This window comes from Cebus imitator, unplaced genomic scaffold (assembly GCF_001604975.1).
Source record: "Cebus imitator isolate Cc_AM_T3 unplaced genomic scaffold, Cebus_imitator-1.0 Scaffold129, whole genome shotgun sequence".
Lineage (NCBI taxonomy): Eukaryota > Metazoa > Chordata > Mammalia > Primates > Cebidae > Cebus > Cebus imitator.
In genome coordinates, this window is record NW_016107444.1 from 5,699,743 (window position 1) to 5,724,812 (window position 25,070).

A 25,070-nucleotide genomic window follows, 5' to 3' on the forward strand; every position below is an offset into this window, starting at 1 on the left:
GGCTATGCCCAGCTGTCTAGGATCTGGACGGCATTTCCTAGCGCCCCTCTGCCCCGGCTATGCCCAGCTGTCCAGGATCTGGCCGGTGGGATGAGAGCAGAAGTAGCACATGCGACCTTGAACGGTAAGGACGGTCTGTCTCCTTCCTCCCCTTCCTGCTGCTGCTGGGAAAGCTGCAGCAGTCTCTGTAGGCCAGGAGACAGAAGCTGCATGCTGAGGACAGTGGGGCCACAAAACAGGGAGCTCGGGTCCCCAGACTTCTGGTGAGGCTACTTCCTGCTTCTGTCAGCGGGGCCGCTGCAGGAGGTAGAAAGGGACTCCTCTCCTGCTTCAGCCGCTGCTGCATGGGCCTCCCCAGCATACCAGCTTTGCCCATGGCCACTTTGAATGAAGTCAGCTCAGGACAGAGCTTTGAGGGCTGGGGTGGTGGTGGCCAGGGACACTGGCACTGCCACCTCATGCTGAGAGCTTCCAGGTGGCCGGGCCAAGGCCATATGGGCCAGTGGAGCTCTGGGGCTCCTGCTTCTGACCGGGAGGCCTAGGGAAGAGGACCCCCGCAGCGGGGACAGGCAGAGCTCCACCCTGACGGAGGCTCTGCCTCCCACACACTTGCTGACGGGCTGGCCCGGCCCCTGCACGGGGCCTCCTGCCCTGGCCCCTACCTGTTTTGGTCCTGGGGGCTGCTCTCTGGGAGGCTGACGCCCTCCCTGGCTCTAGGCGCGTCTTCTCCAGCCGCTGCTCCAGCAGCACAGTGCGGTGCCGCTCCTCCTGCAGCTTCCTCTCCGACTCCAGGAGCTTGCCGCCACTCTCCTCCACCCTGGGGAGTAGAGAGGAGGGTGCCGCACGCCCTGGCAGGCAGGGGCAGCCCCCACCGCACCTGCTCAGGCCCTGAGAGAGATGGGCACATCTGACATGGGGTGGTGGGGCCCCTTCATTTTCATTGCAGTGGCACAGGAATGTGCATTTAAACGTCACGTGGTTCTCTCCAAGGTCACAGCTGAAAACTACCGGTCCCGGCCCCATCGTTCCCAAGTCCTGCTCTCTAAACGCAGTCACTTATAATACTTCTCGCTGTTTCTTTTAATGTTTACTGCCATATTTTTATAGACGCTTATGTTGCTATTTTTAAAAGGTTTAAATATAATCTTTTGATTTCCTGTCATGCAACGTGAGAATTCAGTTTTATTTCAGTGCTCACCCCCACCAAACAGAATCACCTCTACGCGCTTTTGGATAAACTGATATTAGGTGGTGTATCAGTTTTCCATCACAGCTGTAAAAAATCACCACGAATTCAGCAGCTTAAAACAACACAAATCTATAATCTCACAGTTCTGTAAGCTGGAAGAATGGCAGGCTCAGCAGGTTTCACAGGCCAAAACCAAGGGGTGGGCTGACCTGGGCTCTTCTCCAGAGGTTCCGGGGGAAAATCCACTTACAGGCCCGTTCCGAGTGTTGAGAGATTCCAGTTCCTGGGAGCTGAAGGGCCGAGGTCCCTGTTTTCTGTGGGCTGTTTCAGCTTCCAGGAGCCACCTTGCCCCACCACCTCCAAAGCTAGCTGGATACACTTCTCACGCGTTGAGTCTCTGTGCCCCTCTGACTTCCTCTACAGCATCTCTCAGAATAGCCCAGATGGAGATACTTCTCTGCTTTTAAGGACTCAAAAGATTAGATTGAGCCCACCAGATAATCCAGGATAATCTCCCCATTTTAGGGTCCATAACAATAATTATATCTGCAAAATCTCTTTTGCCACATAACGTCAAGCACCCACAGGCATAACAGCAGGGAGTGAAGGGCACAGACACCTGATGCCTGCCTGCCACCGCGGTACACTGGGACAGTTAGAGCCATGACGCAGCGTGTACGGACGGTCACATTTCCTTTCTCATTTGATTGTTTGCCTTTCTTGGAGTTGGGTTACCTCAAGCTTAGTGTGCTGTTTTCTACACGCCCGTCACACATGCGCAGGCCTTGAAGACCTCGCTCTGTGGCTACTGCACGTGCAGGATTGTGGATTGTTTAATCCCACTGGGGCCTGGGCTCAGGTCCTTCCCGTGGCCAGGTGTGCCACTGCGGACCTCTGTGATACAAAGGTTCCGTGAGGAAGCCAGAACTCCCTGAGCTCTAACCCAAGCCCAGTCGCGTGCACACCTGCAAACCACAATGGCAGCCTTGAAACTGACAGCGTTGGAGGAATTGATCTTTCCACATTGGGGAAGGGTCAAAAAACCAGAAAGGCAACAGTTTTCAACAGTACACAACCACTAATAAAAAGCTGTATAGTATCACAGCACACCGCTGCTAACACGTATTTAAGCATATTCCTTGAAACTTTATTTGCAAAAGCAAAAACTCAAAACAACCTAAAGGCCCATCAACAGGGGACAAACAAATAAGCAGAAACATATTCACACTATAGAATGTTCTATAATATGACAGAGCTCCACACAGTGCCTGCCAGCTGTGTGTCCACACATAGCTACTAAAATTACAGCTCAGGAGCTGGGCTCAGTGGCTCATGCCTGTAATCCCAGCACTTTGGGAGGCCGGGGTGGGAGGATCACCTGAGGTCAGGGGTGTGAGGATTCAGTCAGGCTACTGGGAAAAATTTTAGTTATAATAAGCACAAAGCCTCTTAGAAGGCCTGGGGGGTTGCATAAGCTCCAGCAATAAATCTGGCTGAAGGCAGCCAGCGTCTCTCTGCAGGAGCCGGAGAGATTAGGGTGCAAATACAAAGGAGCATAGAGGAGTTTACCTAGCTAGCTTGTTTACTCATGTGATCCTAAGACTGACCTTTGATTTACTGCAGGTGCTTAACTGCCTTCTACTCAGGGGGTCCACAGAAGTTAATTACCCTCTAGTGGTGTTTATCCAAAGACCCTTGTCCTTTGATACATTAAATAAAAGCCTGCAGTAGGGGCTGCCTGGGACCAGCAGTCACAACTGTTTACAGCACTCTCCACAGAGTCTGTGAGTGGCCTGGACACTCAGCAGAGCTGGAAAAGCATCGTTATCTGTGTGTTAGTGTACTCATCTGTCGTTGAGTCAGGGTCTGCCGGACAGACCCCCGCAGGTGGTGACCCCAAGAGTGGTGCCCCATGTGAGGAGACTTCACAAGTAGTGACCCCAACAAGGAGCTCAAGACCAGCCTGGCCAACATGGTGAAACCCCGTCTCTACTAAAAATACAAAAGAATTAGCCAGGCATGATGGCACATGCTTGTAGTCCCAGCTACTCAGGAGGCTGAGGCAGGAGAATTGCTTGAACCTGGGAGGTGGAGGCTGCAGTGAGTTGAGATCGCACCACTGCACTCCGGCCTGGGCCACAAGAGCAAAATTCCATCTCAAAAAAAAAAAAAAAAATTAAAGTTCAGGTCATGCATGAATAGTTTATGCCTGTGCTTTCGGAGGCACAGGTAGGCGGATCACTTGAGCCCAGGAGTTCAAGGCCAGTCTAGACAACGTGGCAAAACTCCATCTCTACAAAAAAAAAAAATACAAAAATTATGCGGGCATGGTGGCACGTGCTTGTGGTCCCAGTTACTTGGAAGGCTGAGGTAGGCGGATCACTTGAGCCCGGGAGGTGGAGGTTGCAGTAAGTGTGCTGAAATTGTACCACTGCACTCCAGCCTGGGCAGCAGAGTGAGGCTCTGTCTCAACAGCAACAAAAAAATAAAGTTCATGAAAATTAAAAATTCAGTTCCTCAGTCACACGAGTCACTCAAGTTCTTAAAAGCCACATGTGGCTAATGGCAACCGTATTGATCAGTGCAGATTTTGAACAACTCCATCATCACAGACAGTCCCACCGGACAGCAGTGGAGGGGGCTTGTTATCACCAGAGTGGGTTTCTGACAAAGGACGACTTTGTCCTCACTTCCAGCATTGCCCTTCTGCCTTTCACCACGGGATGCTGTAAGAAGGCCCTGTCAGATGCTGGCAGCTTGATACTGCACTTCCCAGCCTCCAGAGCTGTGAGAAATAAATTTTTTGTCTTTATACATTACTCAGTCTGTGGTATTCTGTTATAGCAACACAAACTGGACTAAGACACATCTTAGACACAGCTGGGTAACTGAACTCCAGGACAAGGAGAGAAATCTCATAACAACAGCACAGCTAACACTTCTGAGTGCTTTCCATGTGCCAAGCACTATGTAAAGGCACTGCATAAGCATCATTATGTCTAATTCTGCAAGTAACCAACAGGTGCACTAGCATTACTTCAAGAAGACACAGAAAATCTAAATTTGAAAAAAGGTTGTCAAAAATCTACCTCCAAAAAAAAAAAAAATCAGGTCAAGCCAGGTGCTCAAGAAAGTTCTCTCTAACCTCCAAGGAACCAATTGTTCTTGCTGTTCTGGCAATTCCACAATATAGAAAAAACAGATAGCTTCCTGTAAGTTTACAAGAAACTTGATTTCACAGTTAATAATAGGGTTAGTGTATTAATCCTGCCGCACAACAAGTTACCACAAACAGAGGCTCCAAAAAACATAAAGAGCTCCTACACTCAACAACAGGACAAACGACCCAATTAAAGAGCAGGCAAAAGACTTGTGTTTCCCCAAGGAAGATACGCAAATGGCCAACAAGAACATAAACAGGCGCCTGACATCATCAGCCATTAGGGAAATACCAGTCCAAACCACAAAGAGGTATCACTTGAAACCTCGCAGGACAGCTACAATTGAAAAAGAGGAAAATAGTAAGTGTTGGTGAGGACATGGAGAAACTAGAACTCCTGGTCAACAGTTTGGAGGTTGCTCAGAAAGCTAACTGAAAAGTTACCATAGGATCAAACCATTCCACTTCCAGAATCGGAAACGGGGACTCAAACAGATACTTGTGCAACAATATTCTTGTTGCATTATTCACACCAGCCACGAAGGCGGAAACAGCCCAGTCGTCCATCAACAGATGAACGGAGAGAAAGAAACAAATGGTCTATGCGTGCAACAAAATATTATCCGGCCATAAAAAGCAACCAAGTTCTGACATGCTACCATGTGGATGAACCTTGGAAACGTTGTGCCAAGCACAACAAGCCAGATTCAAAAGGGTAATACTGTATGACTCCACTTATGTAAAACATCTAGAACAGGCAAATTCACAGAAGGGAGGTTACTGGTTAGGCACAGTGGCTCACGCCTGTAATCCCAGCACTTTGGGAGGACAAGGTGGGTGGATCACCTGAGGTCAGGAGTTCAAGACCAGCCTGGCCAACATGGTAAAACCCTGTCTCTACTAAAAATAAACAGCCGGGTGTGGTGGCGGGTGCCTGTATTCCCAGCTAGTTGGGAGGCTGAGACAGGAGAATCGCTTGAATCTGGGAGGCAGAGGTTGCAGTGAGCTGAGATCCTGCCATTGCACTCCAGCCTGGGTAACAGAGAAAGACTCCATCTCAAAAAAAAAAAAAAAGAAAAAAGAGGTTACTAGACTGGACGCTGGGTTTGTGGGGTGGGGTATGAGGAGTTGTTGCATAATAGTAGCAGAGTTTTTCTTTGTGGTTATGAAAAAGTTTGGAAACAGTGATAATGGTTACATAGTATTGCTAATGTAATTAATGCCACAAATTGTACGCTTTTAATGGTTAAAATGACAAATGTTTGGTGTATATAGTTTACCACAATTAAAACATACATATTTGCACAGATTTATTATTTCACAGTTTCTGTAGGTTAGAAGTCCAAGGTTGGCTTAGCTAATTTCTCTGCTCAGGGTCTTACATGGCTGAAGTCAAGTTGACAGAAGGAGATGCTCTCCTCCGAGGCATGGAATCCTTTTCTACCTCATTCAGGTTGTTGGCAGAAGTCAGTCCCCTACACAGATGCCATGGAAATGTCAGGAAGCTACCCGGTATGGCCTAGAGGGGAGGCTGACTGGGGTCTCCATGTTTTTGCCGGCTAATGACTTGGGTGGTTGTGAGCTCCTAGATTTTTCTCCTTATTCTGGAGTTCAGGTATGCTGCCCAGCTGTGTCTAAGGGAGTGTTTTCATCCGTTTTGTGTTGCTTTGACATAACACCACAACCACCCATCACCATGCTGTTCCCTCCAAAGCACAGTGGTTTTGGCAGAAGCATTTGAACTACAGCAACTCCATCTTAAAGAGGAGCTGGATAAACCGAGGCCGAATTCTCAGATGGTTAAGGCGTTCTAAGTCACAGGATGAGCTAAAGACCCTGCTGATATAAATCAGGTTGCAGTAAAGAAGCTGGCCAAAACCCACCAAAACCAAGACGGCCACGAGAGTGACCTCTGGTCATCCTCACTGCTGTACTCTCACCAGCGCCATGACAGATTACCGATGCCATGGCAACGTCGGGAAGTTACCTGACCCTACAGAGGGGAGGCATGAATAATCCACCACTTGTTTAGCATATCATCAAGAAATAACCATAAAAATGGGCAACCAGCAGCCCTGGGGGCTGCTCTGTCTATGGAGTAGCCATTCTCTTTTTTTTTTTTTTTCAGGGGATAGGGTGGACAGGGGGAGGAGGGGAGGGGAGGGCTGCAGTAGCCATTCTTTCATTCCTTTATTTCTTAGTAAGCTTGCTTTTGCTTTGCACTGTGGACCTGCCCTGAATCCTTCCTTGCGCGACATCCAGGAACCCTCTCTTAGGGTCTGGATTGGGACCACTTCCTGTAGCATCTTTCTGGTGACCACAGAAGTGACTGTAGTGAGGAAACCCCTGACCCAAAGTCTAACTTTGGGTAAGTGGTGGGTCCAGTAACATCCTTCTGGTGAACCACAGAAGGGACGATACTGTGGAGAACCCCCCAAGCCAAGGGAAGCAGACTTCACCACTGATTGGACGACTTTGGGTAAGTGGGGTGCACAAACCCGGGTAAAGGATGGGATTGGGTTAGAGACTCAACTGACAGCAGGTAGAGTCTCTCCTAAGACACAGTGCCTTAGGGGCCCAACTTAGGAGGGTTCAAGTCCCTTCTAAGATCTAGGGGGTTGGCGGCCCCTCTCAGTAAAGTCCCTTTCAGCTAAAAATGGGTTTGGCACTATGGGATGTTAACTGCTGTTCTCTTTGGATTAATCTGTCTTACACTCTTTGCTGATGGCTGTGGGTGACAGCATTAGGCACGTATAGGACTGTGGGACATGGGGAGCTTTTTCTTCCCTAAAAAGGGAAAGTCGAGAGCTGGCGGGACTGCTGGGAGAGATCCCTTCACTACTGACAAGTGGCCACCGGGCCTTTTCAGTGTCACTGCAACGGGGATCTTTCTCTGGCCTGAGCGCCTCACTTCCCTACTCTGCCTCAAGCAAAGCTTTCCTCCTTCTCTCTCTGTGCAGACTGGTTGAATGAATAGTAAAAATCACTGTTTATCTCCTATAAAGTTTTGATTACCTGGAAAAAGGATCTGTGAGGCTAGACTTAAGCGGTAGCGAGTTTGGTGTGCCTTGTATGTTTTCTGTACTGTTCTGACATGCAGAAGGGCGCCTTGGGGTGGGACTCAGGCTCAGGACACCCATAAGCCTGTTCTTCGGCCCAGCAGACTGGCCAGTTATAAACTTTGCTGTAGGTGCCTGAAAAAACTGGATGAGGTTTCCTTCTTGTCTTGTGTATCCTTGGGAGCTTGCCCTTATAACCATATGGCCACGCTTTCTCTCTTCACAATGGCATCCTGGGTTCAGGGTTCAATTCCCAGCTTAGTGAATGAGTCCTTTATCTTCTATGTATTTATGTGTATTATGTGTGTGTTGTTTAGATATGAAAGAGCTTTAACTAATTGGTTTGAAAATAATAAGAGCTTAAATATTTTATCAGAAAAGTAAAAAGTATAATGTCTTTTACTTCATATGACTTAAGCAATCTTTGGGAAATAAAGAGAGTTTTAAAGATTACTGTTAAAATAAAAATATCTTCAAAAATGTAAACATTTGGTCTAAGCTATGCAGGTCAGATATTAAGTTTACTAAATGCTTTAAGGTCATAAACTGCTTCTTTAACTTTTGAAAGTGAAAATTGTTCAATTTACCCACTTTGGAGCATTAGATTCTAGATAAGGCCTGGAATAAGACATGTGGAGTTAGCCATGCCCCCTTGCTATGCAAAGAAGGTTATAAAGAAAAGAGATTTCCTATCAGAAAGGGTGTTGTAAGGTAAATTCTTGTCCTAAAGTAAAATGTCTGATTGCTTAAAAAAAGGGAATTTATGCAAGAAATGCTGTACAGTTTGAAGGTTGTTAGGCCTCCTAAATGCCTCATAAAATGCCATTATAACTCTTAACTGTATGACTCAACTGCTTTACAGCTAGGCAAGGCCTGGGACACATGAAGTTAGAGGCTGGAAAGAGACCTTATCTGCACTGTCCTAGGCACCATACCTAGTACACAACTAAAATCCCAAACTTACCAAGGTTTTCAACTACCGAAGAAACAGTTTTACATGCAAGGTGTGTAAAGAAAGTTAAATGTGTTTTTAGTGAAAAATTACAAGAAGTCACGAGAATGTGGATTTTTCTTGCCTAGATTAAAGGTTAAGGGATTGTTTTAAGTTAGAATAAAGCTAAAAGTTTAAGCAAGTTGTGGAAGGTTCGTGAAAAATTAGTTGTAAAAGAAATTCTGTGAACATATTGACTAAAGTTGAAGAGGTATTATTATTCAGTTTTTCCATAAATTAAACACTAGAATAAAAGCACAACAGGTTTTTCTTAGAGCAAAAATCTGCTTATGATCTCTTTAACAAAAATCTGTAAAGGGTTATAAAAAGTTTATAAGAATCTTACCTTATGGTCAAACTTATTAAGATTAAATTTATCTGTAAATTTAAATTTAATTAAGATTAAATTTATTTTAAATTTTATCAAGAATTAGATTTGATATTAATAATGCACTAATGCAACAGTAACATTTGGCTTATTTGGTATAAAAACACAGAAAGCATTGTCAAATGTGAAATAGTGTTTGGCTTTCTTTGGACTATATTTGTATAAATATGTTACTGGTATATGTTCCAAAATTATTTTTAAAACTCCTACAATTCTAATATGACTTACTGTATGTTATTAATACTTGTTACATAAAATTCATTGTGTGTCACAGAGGTAACCAAAATTTCCTAGTCAATTGTGGCTTCCATAGTGGCTGTCTTAAGACCTTTTATCATCTACAATTGTTGTCGTGTTTTAATCCTCTTCAGAAGGCGGTTTATAATCAACTGCAGGACTTTGACAGATATTCTTAAATGCAAATTTCTGGTCACTTTGGAAATTGTAACATTAGAATAGAGGAGAAAACTTTCAGGACTCATGGAGAGCTAAAATGTTCATGAGTATCAAACAGAAGTTAACTGCATGAACTAAACTGAAGAAGTCTAAAGTAATCTTTTTAATTTTGCTTAAGACATTGCTGATCCTTTGTTTTTCAGAGTCAAGGAAACTTTGCAGTTATTTATAGCTTTTAATATTTGAGTAAGGTATACTCCTGTGAACAAAATTTGGAACATATTTGTTTCTTTCTACCTGATTTCTCCATAATTTGAAAACTATTAGTGAGTATTCTTAACTTATGGCAATGTAGTTATTTGCAAAAGTGCAATAAGAATCTTTTTTCTTTTGCAACAGGACACAATTGGAGAAATTGGTTGTTTTACCAAGACTTTGACTGGAATAATGTGTTTTCCTTTCATGAATCAAATTTGACTTGAGAGCCAATAAAAAGCCCCTTGGACAACTGGCCTCAAACCTTGTCTACAACAGTCCCTGTATAGGGTTTCTGACCTGTGGTAAGTAAGGAATATCACTTTCTCACAGGTCCAGGGACCTGAAGTTATCTTGGGATCTCAGGAGGAGAGAAATTTACCCAGCTCACAAGTATTTGAGAGTACAAACCCATGTCATGGCTCAGCTCTAAAAAAGTCTTATCTAAGAAGATTCCTTCTATGGAACAGAGTTCCATCAAAGCCAATTTTAAAAGTCTATGTGAAAAATAATTATTCTTGCTGCACTTTATACAAATAATCAGGCCATGGCCAGGCATGGGGCTCAGGCCTGTAATCTCAGCACTTTGGGAAGCCAAGGGGGGGCAAGTCACTTGAGGTCAGGAGTTCAAGGCTAGCCTGGGCAACATGATGAAACCCCACCTCTACTAAAAACACAAAAAAATTAGCCAGGCGTGGTGGCAGGTACCTGTAATCTCAGCTACTCAGGAGGCTGAGGCAGGAGAATTGCTTGAACCCAGGAGGCAAAGACTGCAATGAGCCAAGATCGTGCCACTGCACTCCAGCCTCGGCAACAGAGCAAGACTCTGTCTCAAAACACACACACACACACACACACACACACACACACACACAACAAAAAAAACAAACAAACAAAAAAAAAAACAAATAATCAGGTCAAGTATAATAAGCAAATCAGTCTTACCATAATTTGTTTTTAGTAAAAATGGGAAACTGGAGAGAGAACTATTATATTTATATAGTATTGTATTTAAATTGTAGTCTCATCAGTTGTTTTTAAGTTTGTTTCTGCAATTTAGGCTAATCCTGCTTATTCCTGTAAACCAACCAGTGGTCTCTGACTGCTGTTCCGAAGGTACATGAGGGACGGGTAATATGAAAATCTGGGTCAGTGTTCTACTTCTGGGCATGTATTGGAATTGGCTAGCAACCCCGTATCAGCTTAGTTCCAACAGTTGGCCAGTTCATGGAAAGCCTTCTAATTTAGTTCACTTGGGATAATTTTACTTATTTTGTTTTACTGTTGTGGAATATACTGCTGTTGTACTCCTTGTGTGGGAATGCAGAATAAGCTTACTGAACATTTTCTTAAACTGAACACTTTCTAATCTTCCAGGTATCACCTGTTGTCGGACTGAAGAGTTCTGAATGGCCTCACCTTACTGATGGTTTCTGACTGGGCTCTTCTCTGCCCGAACACAAAAGACCGTAATGGTTAGGTAGGAATATCATCGCTCCTATTCGGCCTGAAGAAGTTATGGAGGATGGATCTTTGTCCATCTGCAACACTTAGGATTAATGGTTCTCCTATAACGGGGACGGGGGAAAATGTCAGAGGTGTTTGAACTAGAGCATCCACCTTAAAGAGGAGCTGGGTAAACTGAGGCTGAAACCTACTGGGCTGCATTCCCAGATGGTTAAGGCATTACTAAGTCACAGGATGAAATGGGAAGTCACAAGACCCAGGTCATAAACTGCAGATAAAACAGGTTGCGGTAAAGAAGCTGGCCAAAACCTGCCAAAACCAAGATGGCCACGAGAGTGACCTCTGGTCATCCTCACTGCTACACCCCGACCAGCGACCAGCGTCATGACAGTTTGTAAATGCCATGGCAACATCAGGAAGTTACCTGACCCCTACAGAGGGGAGGCATGAATAATCCACCCCTTGTTTAGCATATCCTCAAGAAATAACCATAAAAATGGGCAACCAGCAGCCCTGGGGGCTGCTCTGTCTGTGGAGCAGCCATTCTTTCATTCCTTTACTTTCTTAGGAAGCTTGCTTTTGCTTTGGACTGCAGACTCGCCCTGAATCCTTTATTGTTGTCTTTATTGCTCGAGATCCAAGAACCTTCTCTTGCCGTCTGGATCAAGACCCCCTTTCCTGTAAGTTTGCAGGAGAACGCCTTCAAGGCCAGTAAGAAAATGTCTGCTGCTTCCACTCTCTGGCTTCCTCTGTCTCTGGAGTTGGACCCGGACTAAAAGGACTCATATGATCGTGTCACGTCCACTCAGAGTCTCCTGCTTGATAAACTCAAAGTCATCTGATGAGTAACCTTAAATAGCTCTGCAAAAATCCCCTTTGCCATATAAGTTAACATAACTGTGGCAATAATACCCTACCACATTCACAGTTTCTACCCACGCTCAAGGAAAGGGAAATTTATAAGGCACGTATATCGGGGGTGGGAATGTTAGAATTCTGCCTACCACAGTAAAAATAGAGGAAAAAAGAAAGAAAATTAAATTCAGTGGTATTGTAAGAGAGTAACACAACATAGTTCCAGAGCTGTAAGAGTCAACATCAGAATTAGGGCAAAGGAGAAAATCGTGTAATCCTTCCAACAGATACAAGCAGCATTGGTAAAATCAGTAGCTATTCCTGATTTTAAAAGCTCAAAGTAAAATGAGAATAGAAGGAAACATCTTAACATAATTAAATATTTTAAAATCAAAAACTTATAACCCATCAACAGAAGATGGTACATAAATCACAGTGGATTTATATAATAAAATATTCTGTAACCATAAAAGGAATAGGTACTGACAAGAGAATGCAGTGTACTAAGTAAAATAAGTAGCAGAAGATTATGCATAATATATGATCTAATTTAAAAATTTATAACAAATTAAAAATTTAAAAACAAACAAATATAAGGTTAGTGTAATTCAGCCACTGAACTGAATATGCAGGAATACGCAGCAGCTTTGGACTGGACTATGGGGAGGGGCTTTCACCTTTCTGTTATGAATTTCAGTAATGGATGCTTTTGTTTAACTCCATTTATAATGGGGGAAATAGTAAACCAACAGCAAAACATCATACAAAATGGCACAGCACATTGTGAATTCCCACAAAATTTTAGGAACAAGCAATCTCTTGATTTCTTTCCTTCTCCCCCATAGCGTGCCTTCCGTATCTCAGGAAGTGTTATCCTCACTCATGCAGCTGCTCAGCCCAGACACCCGGGGGTCACCCTTGCCTTCTCTTTCTCCCTCATCTTCAGCCTACAATCTGCCAGCAGGCTCCACAGCTTTTCCTGCAAACACGAACCAACCAGCTCCTTCTCCATCCTCTGCCTCTCGGGACCTGAGGCTGCTGCTCCTGCCGATCGATGTCTGTCGGCCTTCAAGAATTCTTGGATCCTTTGGGATTTTGATTATTTTCTTTTGACCAATCCCTGGTCCCACTGATTTGCTTCAGCTGTTAATAGGTCTAACTCGGTCAGATCCTCATTTGTCTTTGACTGGGATTCTAATACTTCTCCAACCTCATGTGCATCAATCTCATGAAATTCCAAATATTTTGAAAGATTTGCCTTTTTGCTTCGTAATCGATTTGCATTGTATTTTAAGAGTCTGACCAAAGTAAGCCAGTGGCAGTGTGAAGTGAAGAATGTGAAATAGTCAAATGATGAGTGTTTGGATGTTAAAAATTTGGCTTTCATGGGGACTGTAACTGTGGGGATGCTGGTAAAAATACTCAAATAAGGAGGTTTCCCCTCCTAAGATGCTAAGAATGAATTTAACACAATGACACAAAACCTTCATGGAGACAAACATACATGATATTACACATGATATACATAATACCACATATATGATACATAAAATGTTCTTTTATAAGTCAAATAAAAATATAATCAACTCTAAAACACACGCAATGGCATGAATAGGCAGTTAAAATAAAACAACATGTAAAAGTTATGTGAAAAATACACTTATCCTCACTTTTGATCATAGCAAAGCAGATAAAAGCAACAGGAGACATTAGCGTTCCTTTGTTACTTTGGCAAAAATGTTAAAGATGAATACAACCTAGTAAATGTGGAGGTGTGGGGAAAGAATCAATAGTTCACATTATTGGTAAGAATGTAAATGGATTCATTTTAAAAGGGCAATTTGTATTATTTGTGAACATTTTAAATGTGCATATGCTTTGAGTCAACCATTTCATTTTCAGGAATTTGTAATACAGACATACTCCCATAAAAATGTAAAGATGCATTTAGTGTGAGTCTATAAATAATATGTATAATATATACAATATACATACCCCTATGTACACACATATATATGCACATACATGCTATTATTGGATGTGGAAAGAAGAATGGAAGTTTCAGCCGTTCTCATCTAATATGAGGAATGCGGATTTGGTGGTTGAAAAGGCGGCTTTTTTGCAAGAAGTAGGTATACTTTATAATGGAAAAGCTAGTAAAACTTCCAATAGCATAAGGCAGAGGTTTCAATGTCAACATGAGGGAAGAAGACATAAGCTTGGACTTCTATAATATAATGAGCCACAAGTGAGTTCTCTGTATACTTCTGGAAGCCTCGAAAGTGTGGCCTTGTTTGTGACAGGCCAGGCGTGGTGGCTCACACCTGAAATCCCAGCACTTTGGGAGGCCGAGGCAGGAGGATTGTTTGAGCCCAGGAGTTGGAGACCAGCCTGGGCAACAGAGCAAAACCTCATCTCTACCAAAAATACAAAAGTTAGCCGGGCATGTTGGCACTCGCCGGGAGGCTCACTGGAGCCTGGGAAGTCGAGGCTGCTGAGGTGATCGCACCACTGCACTCCAGCCTGGGTGACAGCATGAGACCTTGTCTCAAAAAAAAAAAAAGAGGATGAAGATCATATCCATCTACAAGCTGAGGAGAGCAGTAAGGAAGCCTTGAGGAATGGGGAAGAGGGGAGGAAGCAGCAATCATGTGGAACTGAAACACAAGGGCACACTCTGTGCTAAGGAAATCAACGCCGATACAGGAGCATAACGCACCGATCAGAGGCCACTGAAACCCTGAGAGCGTCACAGAAACACTGGCAAAACCTAAGAACTCCTGCAAGAAAAAAAGCCCCACTGAAGATAAGCTCATAAAATCACAGAAATACAAACTACAGGGAAATAATTTACTACAAGGGGAGAGCTGACAGACATTACATAGGACCCTAAGTAGTGAAGATGGTAGAAAACTCTAAAGGGAGTAAGTCCAAAATTATTAAAAAGGCAAAAATCTTGTTGGAAAAAAAAAAAAAGCTATAAGAAAGAGAAAAGAAGGGGTTTTTTTGTTTTCTTTTTTTAAGACAGTTTCTTTCTTGTTGCCCAGGCCGGAGGCCAATGGCATGATCTCTGCTCACTGCAACTTCTGCCTCCTGGGTTCAAGCAGTTTTCCTGCCTCAGCCTCCCGAGTAGCTGGGACTACAGGTGTGAGCCACCACGCCCAGCTAATTTTTTTTGTATTTTTATGAGAGATGGGATTTTACCACGTTGGCCAGGCTGGTCTCAAGCTCCTGACCTCAGGTGATCCACCCACTTTGGCCTCCCAAACTGCCAGGATTACAGGCACGAGCCATTGAGCCTGGCTGAGAACAGGTTTTGCCGAAAAATACCGTTATCAAAATAGGTTTCACGGTACATGAAGTACAACGGAAGATATTTAACGATCTACGAGACCAATTTGAAGAAATCACCTAGAATTTAGCCCAAAATAGTAAAGGTAAAGAGCTGTGGAGGAAAGAATAAGAAAACTGAACATACATTGACGAGGAACTGTAGATTGAAAGAATAGGGAGAATGGGGGAGAGGCAATATGGAGGCTGCAGTGAGCTCCGCTCACACCACTGAGCTCCAGTCTGGGTAAAAGGCTGAGGCACAAGAATCACTTGAACCTGGGAGGCAGAGGGTGCAGTGAACCAAGATCATGCCACTGCGCTCCAGCCTGGGTGACAGAGAGAGACTCAGACTCAAAAATAAATAAATATTTCATCATGTTGGCATTGAAACCTCTGCCTTATGCTACTGGAAGTTTTACTAGCTTTTCCGCTATAAAGTATACCTACTTCTTGCAAAAAAGCCTCCTTTTAAACCGCCAAAATCATATTCCTCATAGATAAGGGGAGCAGTCCTTGGGAATATATAAAGTTCGTGGATTGAAAAAGAACATTAACTTCTGAGTAGATAAAATCGCATATGACATAGATGCATATATTTACATATGTGTACTTTACATATACCCATATACACAAAATATACACACATATTTACATGCATATGTAAAATGTATATATTTATCTATGTGTAAAGTCACACACATATGTGTGATATATATATATAAATTTGTTATATATGTATATATGTAATATATATCTACACATATATAAATATATGGGCATATTACATATACACATGTGTGTGTATTACATATATATATATATATATTTATCTATACACACACATCTAGACACATCACAGTGAAATTTCAAAGCGTCAAGGACAAAGAGAGTATCTGAAAAAGCATCTGGAGAGAAAGGACAAATCTGTAAAGGAATAACAACAAAACTGACAGCAGATTTCTCTTTAGCAATAGTAGATGATAAAAGACAATGGGACGGCCTCAAAGTGCTGAGAAAAAATACCCATCTACTTAGAATTCTATGCCCAAATTTATTTTAAATTCTCAGGCCTGGCACGGTGGCTCATGCCTGTAATCCCAGAACTTTGGAAGGCTGAGGAAGGCAGATCACCTGAGGTCAGGAATTCGAGACCAGCCTGGCCAATATGGTCAAACCCCATCTCTACTAAAAATATAAAAATTAGCTGGGCATGGTAGGTCACACCTGTAATCCCAGCTACTCAGGAGGCTGAGGCACAAGAATCACTTGAACCTGGGAGGCGGAGGTTGCAGTGAGCTGAGATCACACCACTGCACTCTGGCCTGGTAACAGAGAGAGACTGGGGCACAAAGCAAACAAGCAAACAAACAAATAAATAAAAATAAACAAATACTCAGCGAGTTTACCATGTACGTGGCCTCGCTGAACTAAAGAGCATCTCAGCAAGAAGGAAAGTAAACCTAGAAGGAAGACTGAGATACAAGAAGCAACAGTGAGTGAAGACATTTTCAAATATGTTGGCAAAAGGAAATGAATATTGACTATTCAATATTCAAGACTTAAATTGGAGGGTTTAATTTCAGGGTTTAAAAAAAGAACATGCAAGAGAAATACTAGGAAACAGTGACACGAGAGGACAAACGGAGAAATCAGAGTTAAAACATTCCACAGTCATTCTTCTGCTTAAAGCGATGGTAGCAAAACCCACTAACTCTCGATTGCGGAGTTTTATGTTAAAAAACTAAGGATGACCACTAAAAGAACAGAGATAGAATGTCTAACTTCCAAATTTGTAAAGAAGTAAGAGAAACAAAGCTTCATCAGTCCAATACAATGGAAGAAGGAGAAAAAAGGAACAAAGAAAAATCATGGCAAATAGAAAATATTAACTATGGTGATTAAATATTACCAAAATGAAAACGGGTTAAACGATACAGTTCAAACACAGAAATTCCCAGATTAAAGAACAAAGCCAGCTACGTGTTTTTTTAAAAAGAGACATATTTAGTGACTTTTCCCGTGGCAGACTGACTGGACTAGCAACTCCGATTGTCAATAACCAGAAAGGGAATAAAGCGTAAGAAAGAACCTGTTTTCAGACGCTGGACAACAGGACGACACATACTGGATACACGACCCGAGGAGAGGAGGGACCTGAGCTGGCCCGAGGGCCTGGCTTTCTGCCTGAGGCACTTTCCACGGCAGTGTGAGGTGGGGGCAGTCTTCCTGGGACAGGCCCATGGGATTAGGGAACTGGGTGGGAGGGGAACTGAGGCAGCTGGAAACTGCAGGGCAGAGTAAGAGAGAAGCAGAGAAAGACCTCCCGATGCAAGACGGGGACAGACTGCAGATTACGAAGGAGTAGAGACTGAGGCTCTCTGAGAAAGGAAGGCCCTGTGACTTCGGGATAGTTAAAACATTTAGTTTTAATTTAAAATGATTAAGTTAATTTGGTTTAACTGGCCAATCATCAGCTGTGATAATTTACCAAATTAGTTATAACTAAATGGTTTTAGTTTAAAACATTTAGTTTTAAACCAAATAGATTTAAGGGAATTTTTCTTGTTACGGCACAGGGAATTAGCAATAACCGCAAGGAAAAAAGGCAGCAGGTGTTGGCTCATGGGCCCAGCACAGCCCCACAGAGCCCCCGACACCCCACAATGACACTGAGCAGGAGGGACCCAAGGACACGAGAAGGGCCAGCATATCAGCAGACAGAACCGCACGTATGTGACATTTCACACCCCAGGTGCCTTGCTTGCCCGCCCCCAATCCCAGCCCTGCGTGGAGAGGCCCTGGAAATGAGATGGAGCCAGAATGGAGAAGAAGCCACACGGGGGAGGGCCGAGGCACCCCCTGAAGTGCCAGCTGCACAAGAGCAGTGCGTGACCCCAGCTGACATTATGTGGAGCAGAATGACCAGCCGAGCCACAGCATCGTAGAAAGCACAAGCCATGTGTTTGAAGCCACTAGGTTTGGGATGGTTTGTTACGCAGCAATGGCTAACCGAGTCACCTTCCTCACACACCCCAAACTCAGATGTGACTCAAGAGAAATGAGAAAGCCTGCACTGAGTATGTTTCTACCATTTGAGAGACTAAAGACTTGTACCATCCATTGCATACCAATTACAGAAAAAGAATTAATGTTGCTTTTCTCATATATTTGAGTATGTCTGAAATTCACATCTTCTCTACGTACTGTGTGAAAACAAAGCTGCCCCTCCCTATGGAGGTAGCAGGCATCCCTTGTCCTTCCCTGTACCCTTAGCTCCTTCTTTTGCTATCAGTGCCCCCTTTATCGCTTTGGCAAACTACCCCTCCTGCATTCTGTGGGCACCAGAGGAACTTCAGGCAGAGTGCCCTCGCATGTGGGGTGGACCCGGGCATAGCACTGGCCAGTTCAGCCTTCTCTCCCAGAACCCATGGGCACAAGGGCATCTGGCCGTGTTGTTTCAGTGGCCAGGGACCTGCCCGGGGTTTCCTGCTGCCCAAGACGCCTGTGCCTGCCCGGGCTCCCCTCCTGCTCTCTGCCTGTTGCTGAATTCAGTCAGAATTGCTTTCCATTGTCCGTCATCAAAGAACGAGCCCGATGATACATGACATGGCCTGACAGGGCAGAAACTCAGTGGTGTGCTGAGTATTTTTCAGCGTGAAGGTCACATGGCTGAGCCATGTGTTGGCCTGGTCACCTGCAATTCTTGCCAAAAGGATCATTTGAGCGAAGAGCACTGATTTATCTGAATGCAAGCCTGTCAGCGACGCTTCGGAGAAAGCCACCCTCCTGGCCCAGCGCCCCGGGCCCCGTGCTTCCCTCTGGCCTCCCCAGCTCTCGTGTTCTTTGCGATTCCAGATGTCAGTCTAGCTCATGTTTTCTTCCCACCGAACCCCCCAGCAGCAGCAAGCACAGTGCCAGGCTCATCACAGGTTTTAATTATTGATGGATTGATCGGGCTGATCTGCTCCTGAGTGTCTCTGCCCCAAGACTCCCAGCAACGCCCACATGCCGCAGGAAAGCCCCACTGGGTGCATGCAGGATGCAGTTGTTCCTAAGGCGACAGTGTGATGACAGGGCCCCGGCTGGGGGCGTTTTGGGTGGGCACATGACTTGTGGCTGGGAGTGCCCTGAACCAGCACTGGGAGCCGAGCTCTCAGGTGAGGGAGCCTGGTCACGCATGAGGCCTGGCTCCAGTCCCGCCCCTGCAGGCCCTGGGGGAGATCCCCGTGTGCCACACATTACCGTTTCTGCAGGACGGTGACGAACTCGGCGAGCCGGTCACGCTCGACCTCAGCAGCCTGCCAGAGGGCCTTCAGCTCTGCCACTCGTGCCTGCCAGCCTTTTTGTTCTGGGGAGTCCAAGAACCTGGGGCCAGGGTGGAGGGCAGAGGGCAGAGGTCAGCCGAGGCCTGCAAATAACACTTACCCCCGTGCTGGTGGGAAAAAGGAGGACACTCAGGGGTTCTCAGATCGAGGGAAGCAGCCCAGCCCCCTAGGTCCTCCCTGCTGGCTGCTTTGTCCACCACTCCTGGTCCTGCTCAGGGCCCTAGGCCTCCCACGCTGGCTTCGAAGCTGACTTCTACCAGAGCCACACGGTCCACCCCAGCCCTGCGGAGGCCTGGAACTAGTCGGAGGCTACGGCAGCTGGCTCCTGCCGACCTGGGGGGCCCCATCTCTGTGTCCCTGCCAGTCTCCCCCAGCCCGCCTGCATCTTCTGGCTTGGTCCCCAAGCCCAGCCCACCTTCCCACAGCCTGGGCACCCGGCTCTGCGACTTGTTCAGTTTTCTCCAGCGTGAGCCAACACGCCCCTGCCTCCCTCTTACCACTGGGCCTGCCTACCAGCCCTGACCTGCTGGCTGGAGCCGGGGACAGAAGGTAACTCTGCCCCCCAAGTTCAACCCCCCAGAGCCCACAGGTGAGTTCCAAGCTGTTCTCTGCTGTGCCCCCACTTTTCCTAGTGAGACTCTGAGCTCACTTTTCTAGTGATGCGGGTTCGGGAAGCTGCAGAGCTGGGCAGTGTCCTGAGAACCGGGCTGGCACGTATGACCCTGAGGGCTGACTTCCTCTGTGGTCCTGGGCAGCTCTCTTCACCTCTCCTGGCCCCAGTTCTCACACAAACATGGAGAGGTGTGGCTGAGATGGGCTCCAAGAACTGCAGGCCACTCTGGGACTCCTAGACATGCCCTAAGGTCTAGCTACTCCAAGTGGTCTCTGAATCAGTGGCTCTGGCGTCACCTAGCAGCTTGTTAGAAACGCAGTCCCAGGCTCTGCCACAGACCTGTGGCATCAGAACCACACCAGACCTGCCAATCGCAGGGGCTGTGCGCGCTGCAGTCTGGAAAGCCCCATTGCTCCCCAATTCTCAATGTCCGATTCTTCACCCTGCCCTCCCCCGACCAGAGGCGCCGGAAGGGAGTGGTTCACGCCTCGCATTCTCTGGGGTCACTCTGCCCTGTGAACTCCTGCCCGTCACCTGCGGGAGGGGACTGTGAGCTCCATAAGAGCAGGGCCCACGCGTGTGTGGTTGGGGTCAGTGTTTGTGTGCTGTGGAGGAAACACGCCTGAGAACCGGCTGCCTGGGCGGCTGCGGGGCAGAGCAGCTGCTGTATCCCTGTGCCGTGCAGAGGTCCCAGCCACGCAGGCCCGGAGGGGCTCTAACGGGTCATCTTCCTGACCCCAGAACTGTGACCAAAACCTGAGGCGAGCCTGCCATTCTCCCTGTGCTGGGGCGAGGCCGCCCACCCGAAGGAGCGTGGCACACGCCTGGCGGCTGGGTGGCAGCCCACTCTCCCGAAGTGCCCCTGTGACCCCAGCCCGACGGGTAGGCAGCTTTGGCCCACAGACCCTGTGCTGCCAAATGTGAGCAGCATGCCTCCCCCCACTTTTGAGGGACAGCAGCCCCGACAAGGACCAGTTTCCTGGAGCCACAGAGATGAGGGGCTGGGGCCACGCAGAGGCCTTGCCTGGAACCTGAGCTGACCTGGCTGAGGGTCAGGGCGGGGAGCGCTGACGGGAGCACGGCTCCAGCTCCAGCGGACAGTGGGCAGGGCTGCGACAGTGCTTAGAGGCAGGACAATGCCGCCCTTTGTCTCCGCTGGCAGGGGGAACAAAGGGCTCATTCACACCCTCTGGCTTGATTCTATCAACAAAGAGGGGCCCAAGAGCTCAGGGGATATCAGCGGGAACCCATAGCATGTGAAATTCTCCCTCACAGGCTCATTCTCAATGAGCAAGAGAAGGTGAGGGAAGGTGCTAGAAGCCAGGCCCAGGAAGCTCCTCACGTTAATTCTCAGGTAGCAGGTAGGAACCCTAGCCTGGGGGTCAGAGGCCAAGATCCCAGCTCTGAAGCTGCTGACTCCATCACCGTGGACAAAACACTAGACTTCCCTGATCCTCCGTGTCCTTATGTGACCTTGGAAGAGTCCCTGGGCTTTGCCTGGCCTGTTTCCCCTCCTTTCAATGGGATGGGAATACTGGTAGAGCAATCCAGAATGGGAAATGCTGTGAGGGTCCGGGGTCGGGGGTCCATACCTAGGCGAGGTCCTGTGGGGACTGGGCAGGGAAGGCCTCGTGAGAGCAGATTCCACCAGTGTGTGGCCCAGGCTGGTCACAGAGCTGTGCGGAGGCAGAGGGGGCTGTCAGCCTGGGAGGCAGCCGGGGCCCTGCTGGGCCTCACCTCCGCCTGTGAGGGAGAGACGGGGCCGGCAGGGGTCCTGTGCATTTGCGGCCCTTCTTTCCAGCGCTCCTGCTTGCTCAAAATGAGACAGAACAGGAGGCGCCAGAACCTTCACAGCCCATCAGAGGTCTGCTTGAGGGTCCCAGGGGCAGAAAAATGTTGAGGCCCGCTCAGAGAGGCTCTCACAGGGAGCTGCATCAGGCCTGCTCTCGAAGTGACAAGCTCTGGACCTAACGGGTTCATTCCCGCAGACGCAGCACCGAGGCCATAGACAGGCTCATGCACTGGCAGAGCAATAGCAAGTCATCTTAAAATTGCACCCATGGCTTCCCATCAGAGGTGGCAAAAAACAAGCTTCCTTCTGAATGATTCACATTCACTTTCCAGCCCCTCCATCCCACGGCTTTCTTACCGAGAAGACCCCAGCCTGCCAGCACGGTCACCGGCCGAGGTCGGGGGCTTGGCCAGGTCTGGGTCCTCCAGGAACTGGGTACAGGCAGGGCTGACCTCGGGGACACCGGGCCCCTCGCTCGCTCCATTATTCCGAAGATACTGTAGGAACAGATGTGGGTTCCATCCTCAGGGCTTTGGCTCAGAGGCCTGGAGAAGGCAGGAGGGGACCTCGGCTTCATTTCGGGGCTTTCAGAGGATATGAAAGAGGCATCTTTTCAGGAGTGAAAGGCGAGGCCTGTTTGCTGAGGACCCTGCTTGCATGATAATGATGTCTAATAATGCCTCTCTTCAGAAAGAAGGCTACTGGTGTGAGGACGGTGACCGGGCCAGACTCCGGGTCCAGAGGGAGGTTTGTGACCTCGCACGCCGGGCGGCTAGGGACTGACTCTCTGAGTGGGCCCACTTCCCCACACGGCTCCCCCCACGTGTGGACAAACTCCGGTGTGACTTGAGGCCAGCTGCCTTACTCAGCTGGACACCTGGACCTTCCAGACACCTGCGGCCAGAGAGGCTGGCGGGACCTCTGTGAGGGCAGGCAGCCTTGGGTAGAGGCTGAGCCCACCAGGCCCCACCCCTCCCTCAGCCCCTTCCTCTTCTGGGTACCTGTGGGGGCTGGGCTGACAGGAACACTAGGGGACCCCCAGCGGGAGTCAGGCCACCAGAGTGGACAGCTGGTGTGCGCCCCTAACAACCTGCTTGTCCCCCAGTCCCACCCATTCTGAGAAAACTCGAAACATGTGCCGACTTGTCTGGTGGGTAATCTTGGCCCCATTCAGCTGGTGACCTCGGAGGCAGGAACAGTCTTCTGCGTGCCTGGGGAAAGTGGTGAGGTGAGGATGCTGGAATGTTCCTGTGTATGCCTTCAGACTTTCCACCCCAGTGAGCCAGGATGGGGAGCAGGGCGAGGACTGCAAGGCCAAGTCCCCACTCACTGCCTCCCCGTGCCCCCAGGCTCCCCTTCTGCCTGGCCATACTCTGTGTCATAGCCAGTCCTGGGAGCCTGTGGGGATAGAGGCTACAGGGCAAACCACTGCCAGTCAACGCCAGCCTGAGGCTGGGCTGAGGGGCTCTTGGGCTCTTGCCTCTGAACAAACCACAGATCCCCAGAAACAAAGGGCAGGGCTGCTTTGCTGCTTCGCAACGTGCCTGTAGCTGGGCCTGTCAATGTCCCAGTGGGCCAGAGGCTGCAAGGCTCCTTTGTCACTGGGAGACCTGTGTGCCCGGCAGGAACTCCTCCCTAAGGGCGCCGCCCAGTCCCAGCACCACCCCAGGGAGGAGCTACAGGGAGGTGAAGGTGCCTGACTCCTAGCAGCCCCAAGCCATGCCTTCGAGGCACCTGCCAAGACAAAGTATCTTTACAAGCTCACGCCTTCCACGAGCATTTACTGAGCATCTACTCCGGGCTAGGTCCAGTTTCAGGCGCCAAGGCACCATGGCCTGCGCTCTCTCACAGGCAGCGCAGGGAGAAGACAGGAAAATGACCACACAGTGTGACAGAAGTTTGGCTGGGGATGCGCAGGGAGTCAGGAGTGTGCCTGGAAGGGCACATAACACAGAACAGGGGCCCCGGAGCTTCCTGGGAGCTCCCGGCTAGGTAAGACCTGAAGGCCGAGGGGCAGCTGTGCAGAGGGAGGGGGTGCGTGTCACGCTGTGCACAGCCCGGCGCTGCGTGAGGAGCTGAATGGTGCCTGGGCAGCCGCAGTGTGGGGAGGGGGGCAGCAAGAGCTAGTCACACGGTGCCTGGAAGCTGAAAGAAGGCGCTTTCCTTCACCTACCCGGGTGCTGGGGCTGCTGCTACCGTCTTGAACCCTGAGGATGAGGCCTCCGCTGGGGATGGGAGAGGGTAAACTGGAAAGTGCCTGGGTCCGTGAGGACCAGGTGAGGTCATGGTGACAGTAAGGCATGAACAGAGTTTAAGGAGAGCAAGGACACAATCAGGTCTGTGTGCAGAGTGCGTTGGGGAGCTATACAGAAGCAGGCGTCCAAGGCAGAGCCGGGGATGACGCACCGCGGCCTGAGCCAAGGCAAGCGGAAAGGCGGCGGTGGGGGCTGCCCTGCTCACCTGCACACCGAGTCGCCCGATCAAGGGGTAGGTGTCGGTCGGGGCTGTGCCCGTGCCCTGCTCACCTGCACACTGAGCTTCCCGATCAAGGGGGAGGTGGCGGTCAGGGCTGTGCCCGTGCCCTGCTCACCTGCACACCGAGTCGCCCGATCAAGGGGGAGGTGGCGGTCGGGGCTGTGCCCGTGCCCTGCTCACCTGCACACTGAGCCGCCCGACCTCCATCTCCAGCTGCTGCACTCTGGCCTCCCGCTCAGCCACCATGGCCTGCAGCTGGGCCACGAGGCTGCTGCTCCGCTGGGCCTCGCTGTTCAGCCGCTGGTCCACGTGGTGCTGGGACAGTCGCGTCTTCTCCTCCTTCAGACTCAGGCTGCCGAGGGTCTCCTGCAGCTGCTTCAGCTGGTCCTGGGGGTCCAGGCAGGAGGGCAGGTGGAGTCAGTCACGTCCCTTGGGCAGGGGAGGACAAGGACAGACTGCCTCCCTCACCCCAAAGCAGCCTGCAGGAACCTAACAGTGGGACCCTGCTCCCTTGAGAGGCACAAACACCTTCCTTGCCTGCCATGAGCCTGTCAAGCCAGGCAGGTGGGGACCATGTGCTTTTCCTCTCCTCAACCTCCTTCTCTGAGTTTGGAGCCAAGGAGGAGATCCAAGGGCTCCCGGGACAAAAAAAGCAGATGAGATGGTGGGTCCTCACCTGAGGGGGCGTGGGGGGAGTAGATCAGATGGTGGGTCCTCACCTGAGGGGGATTAGGGGGGAGCAGATCAGATGGTGGGTCCTCACCTGAGGGGG

The 25,070-nt window shown here is 48.2% G+C and overlaps 1 protein-coding gene across 1 annotated transcript in view; it reads right to left on the minus strand.

The window, feature by feature from the left end:
* CCDC13 (coiled-coil domain containing 13) overlaps positions 1-25,070 on the minus strand; it is a 63,214-nt gene that overhangs the window by 4,025 nt on the left and 34,119 nt on the right. Inside the window, exons 10-14 of the mRNA XM_017540986.2 lie at positions 24,479-24,690; positions 22,181-22,320; positions 21,624-21,707; positions 19,336-19,458; positions 663-817 (exon numbers count right to left, since the gene is read on the minus strand). Coding sequence (XP_017396475.1) covers positions 663-817; positions 19,336-19,458; positions 21,624-21,707; positions 22,181-22,320; positions 24,479-24,690 — 714 coding nt within the window. The remainder of the gene's footprint in view (positions 1-662; positions 818-19,335; positions 19,459-21,623; positions 21,708-22,180; positions 22,321-24,478; positions 24,691-25,070) is intronic.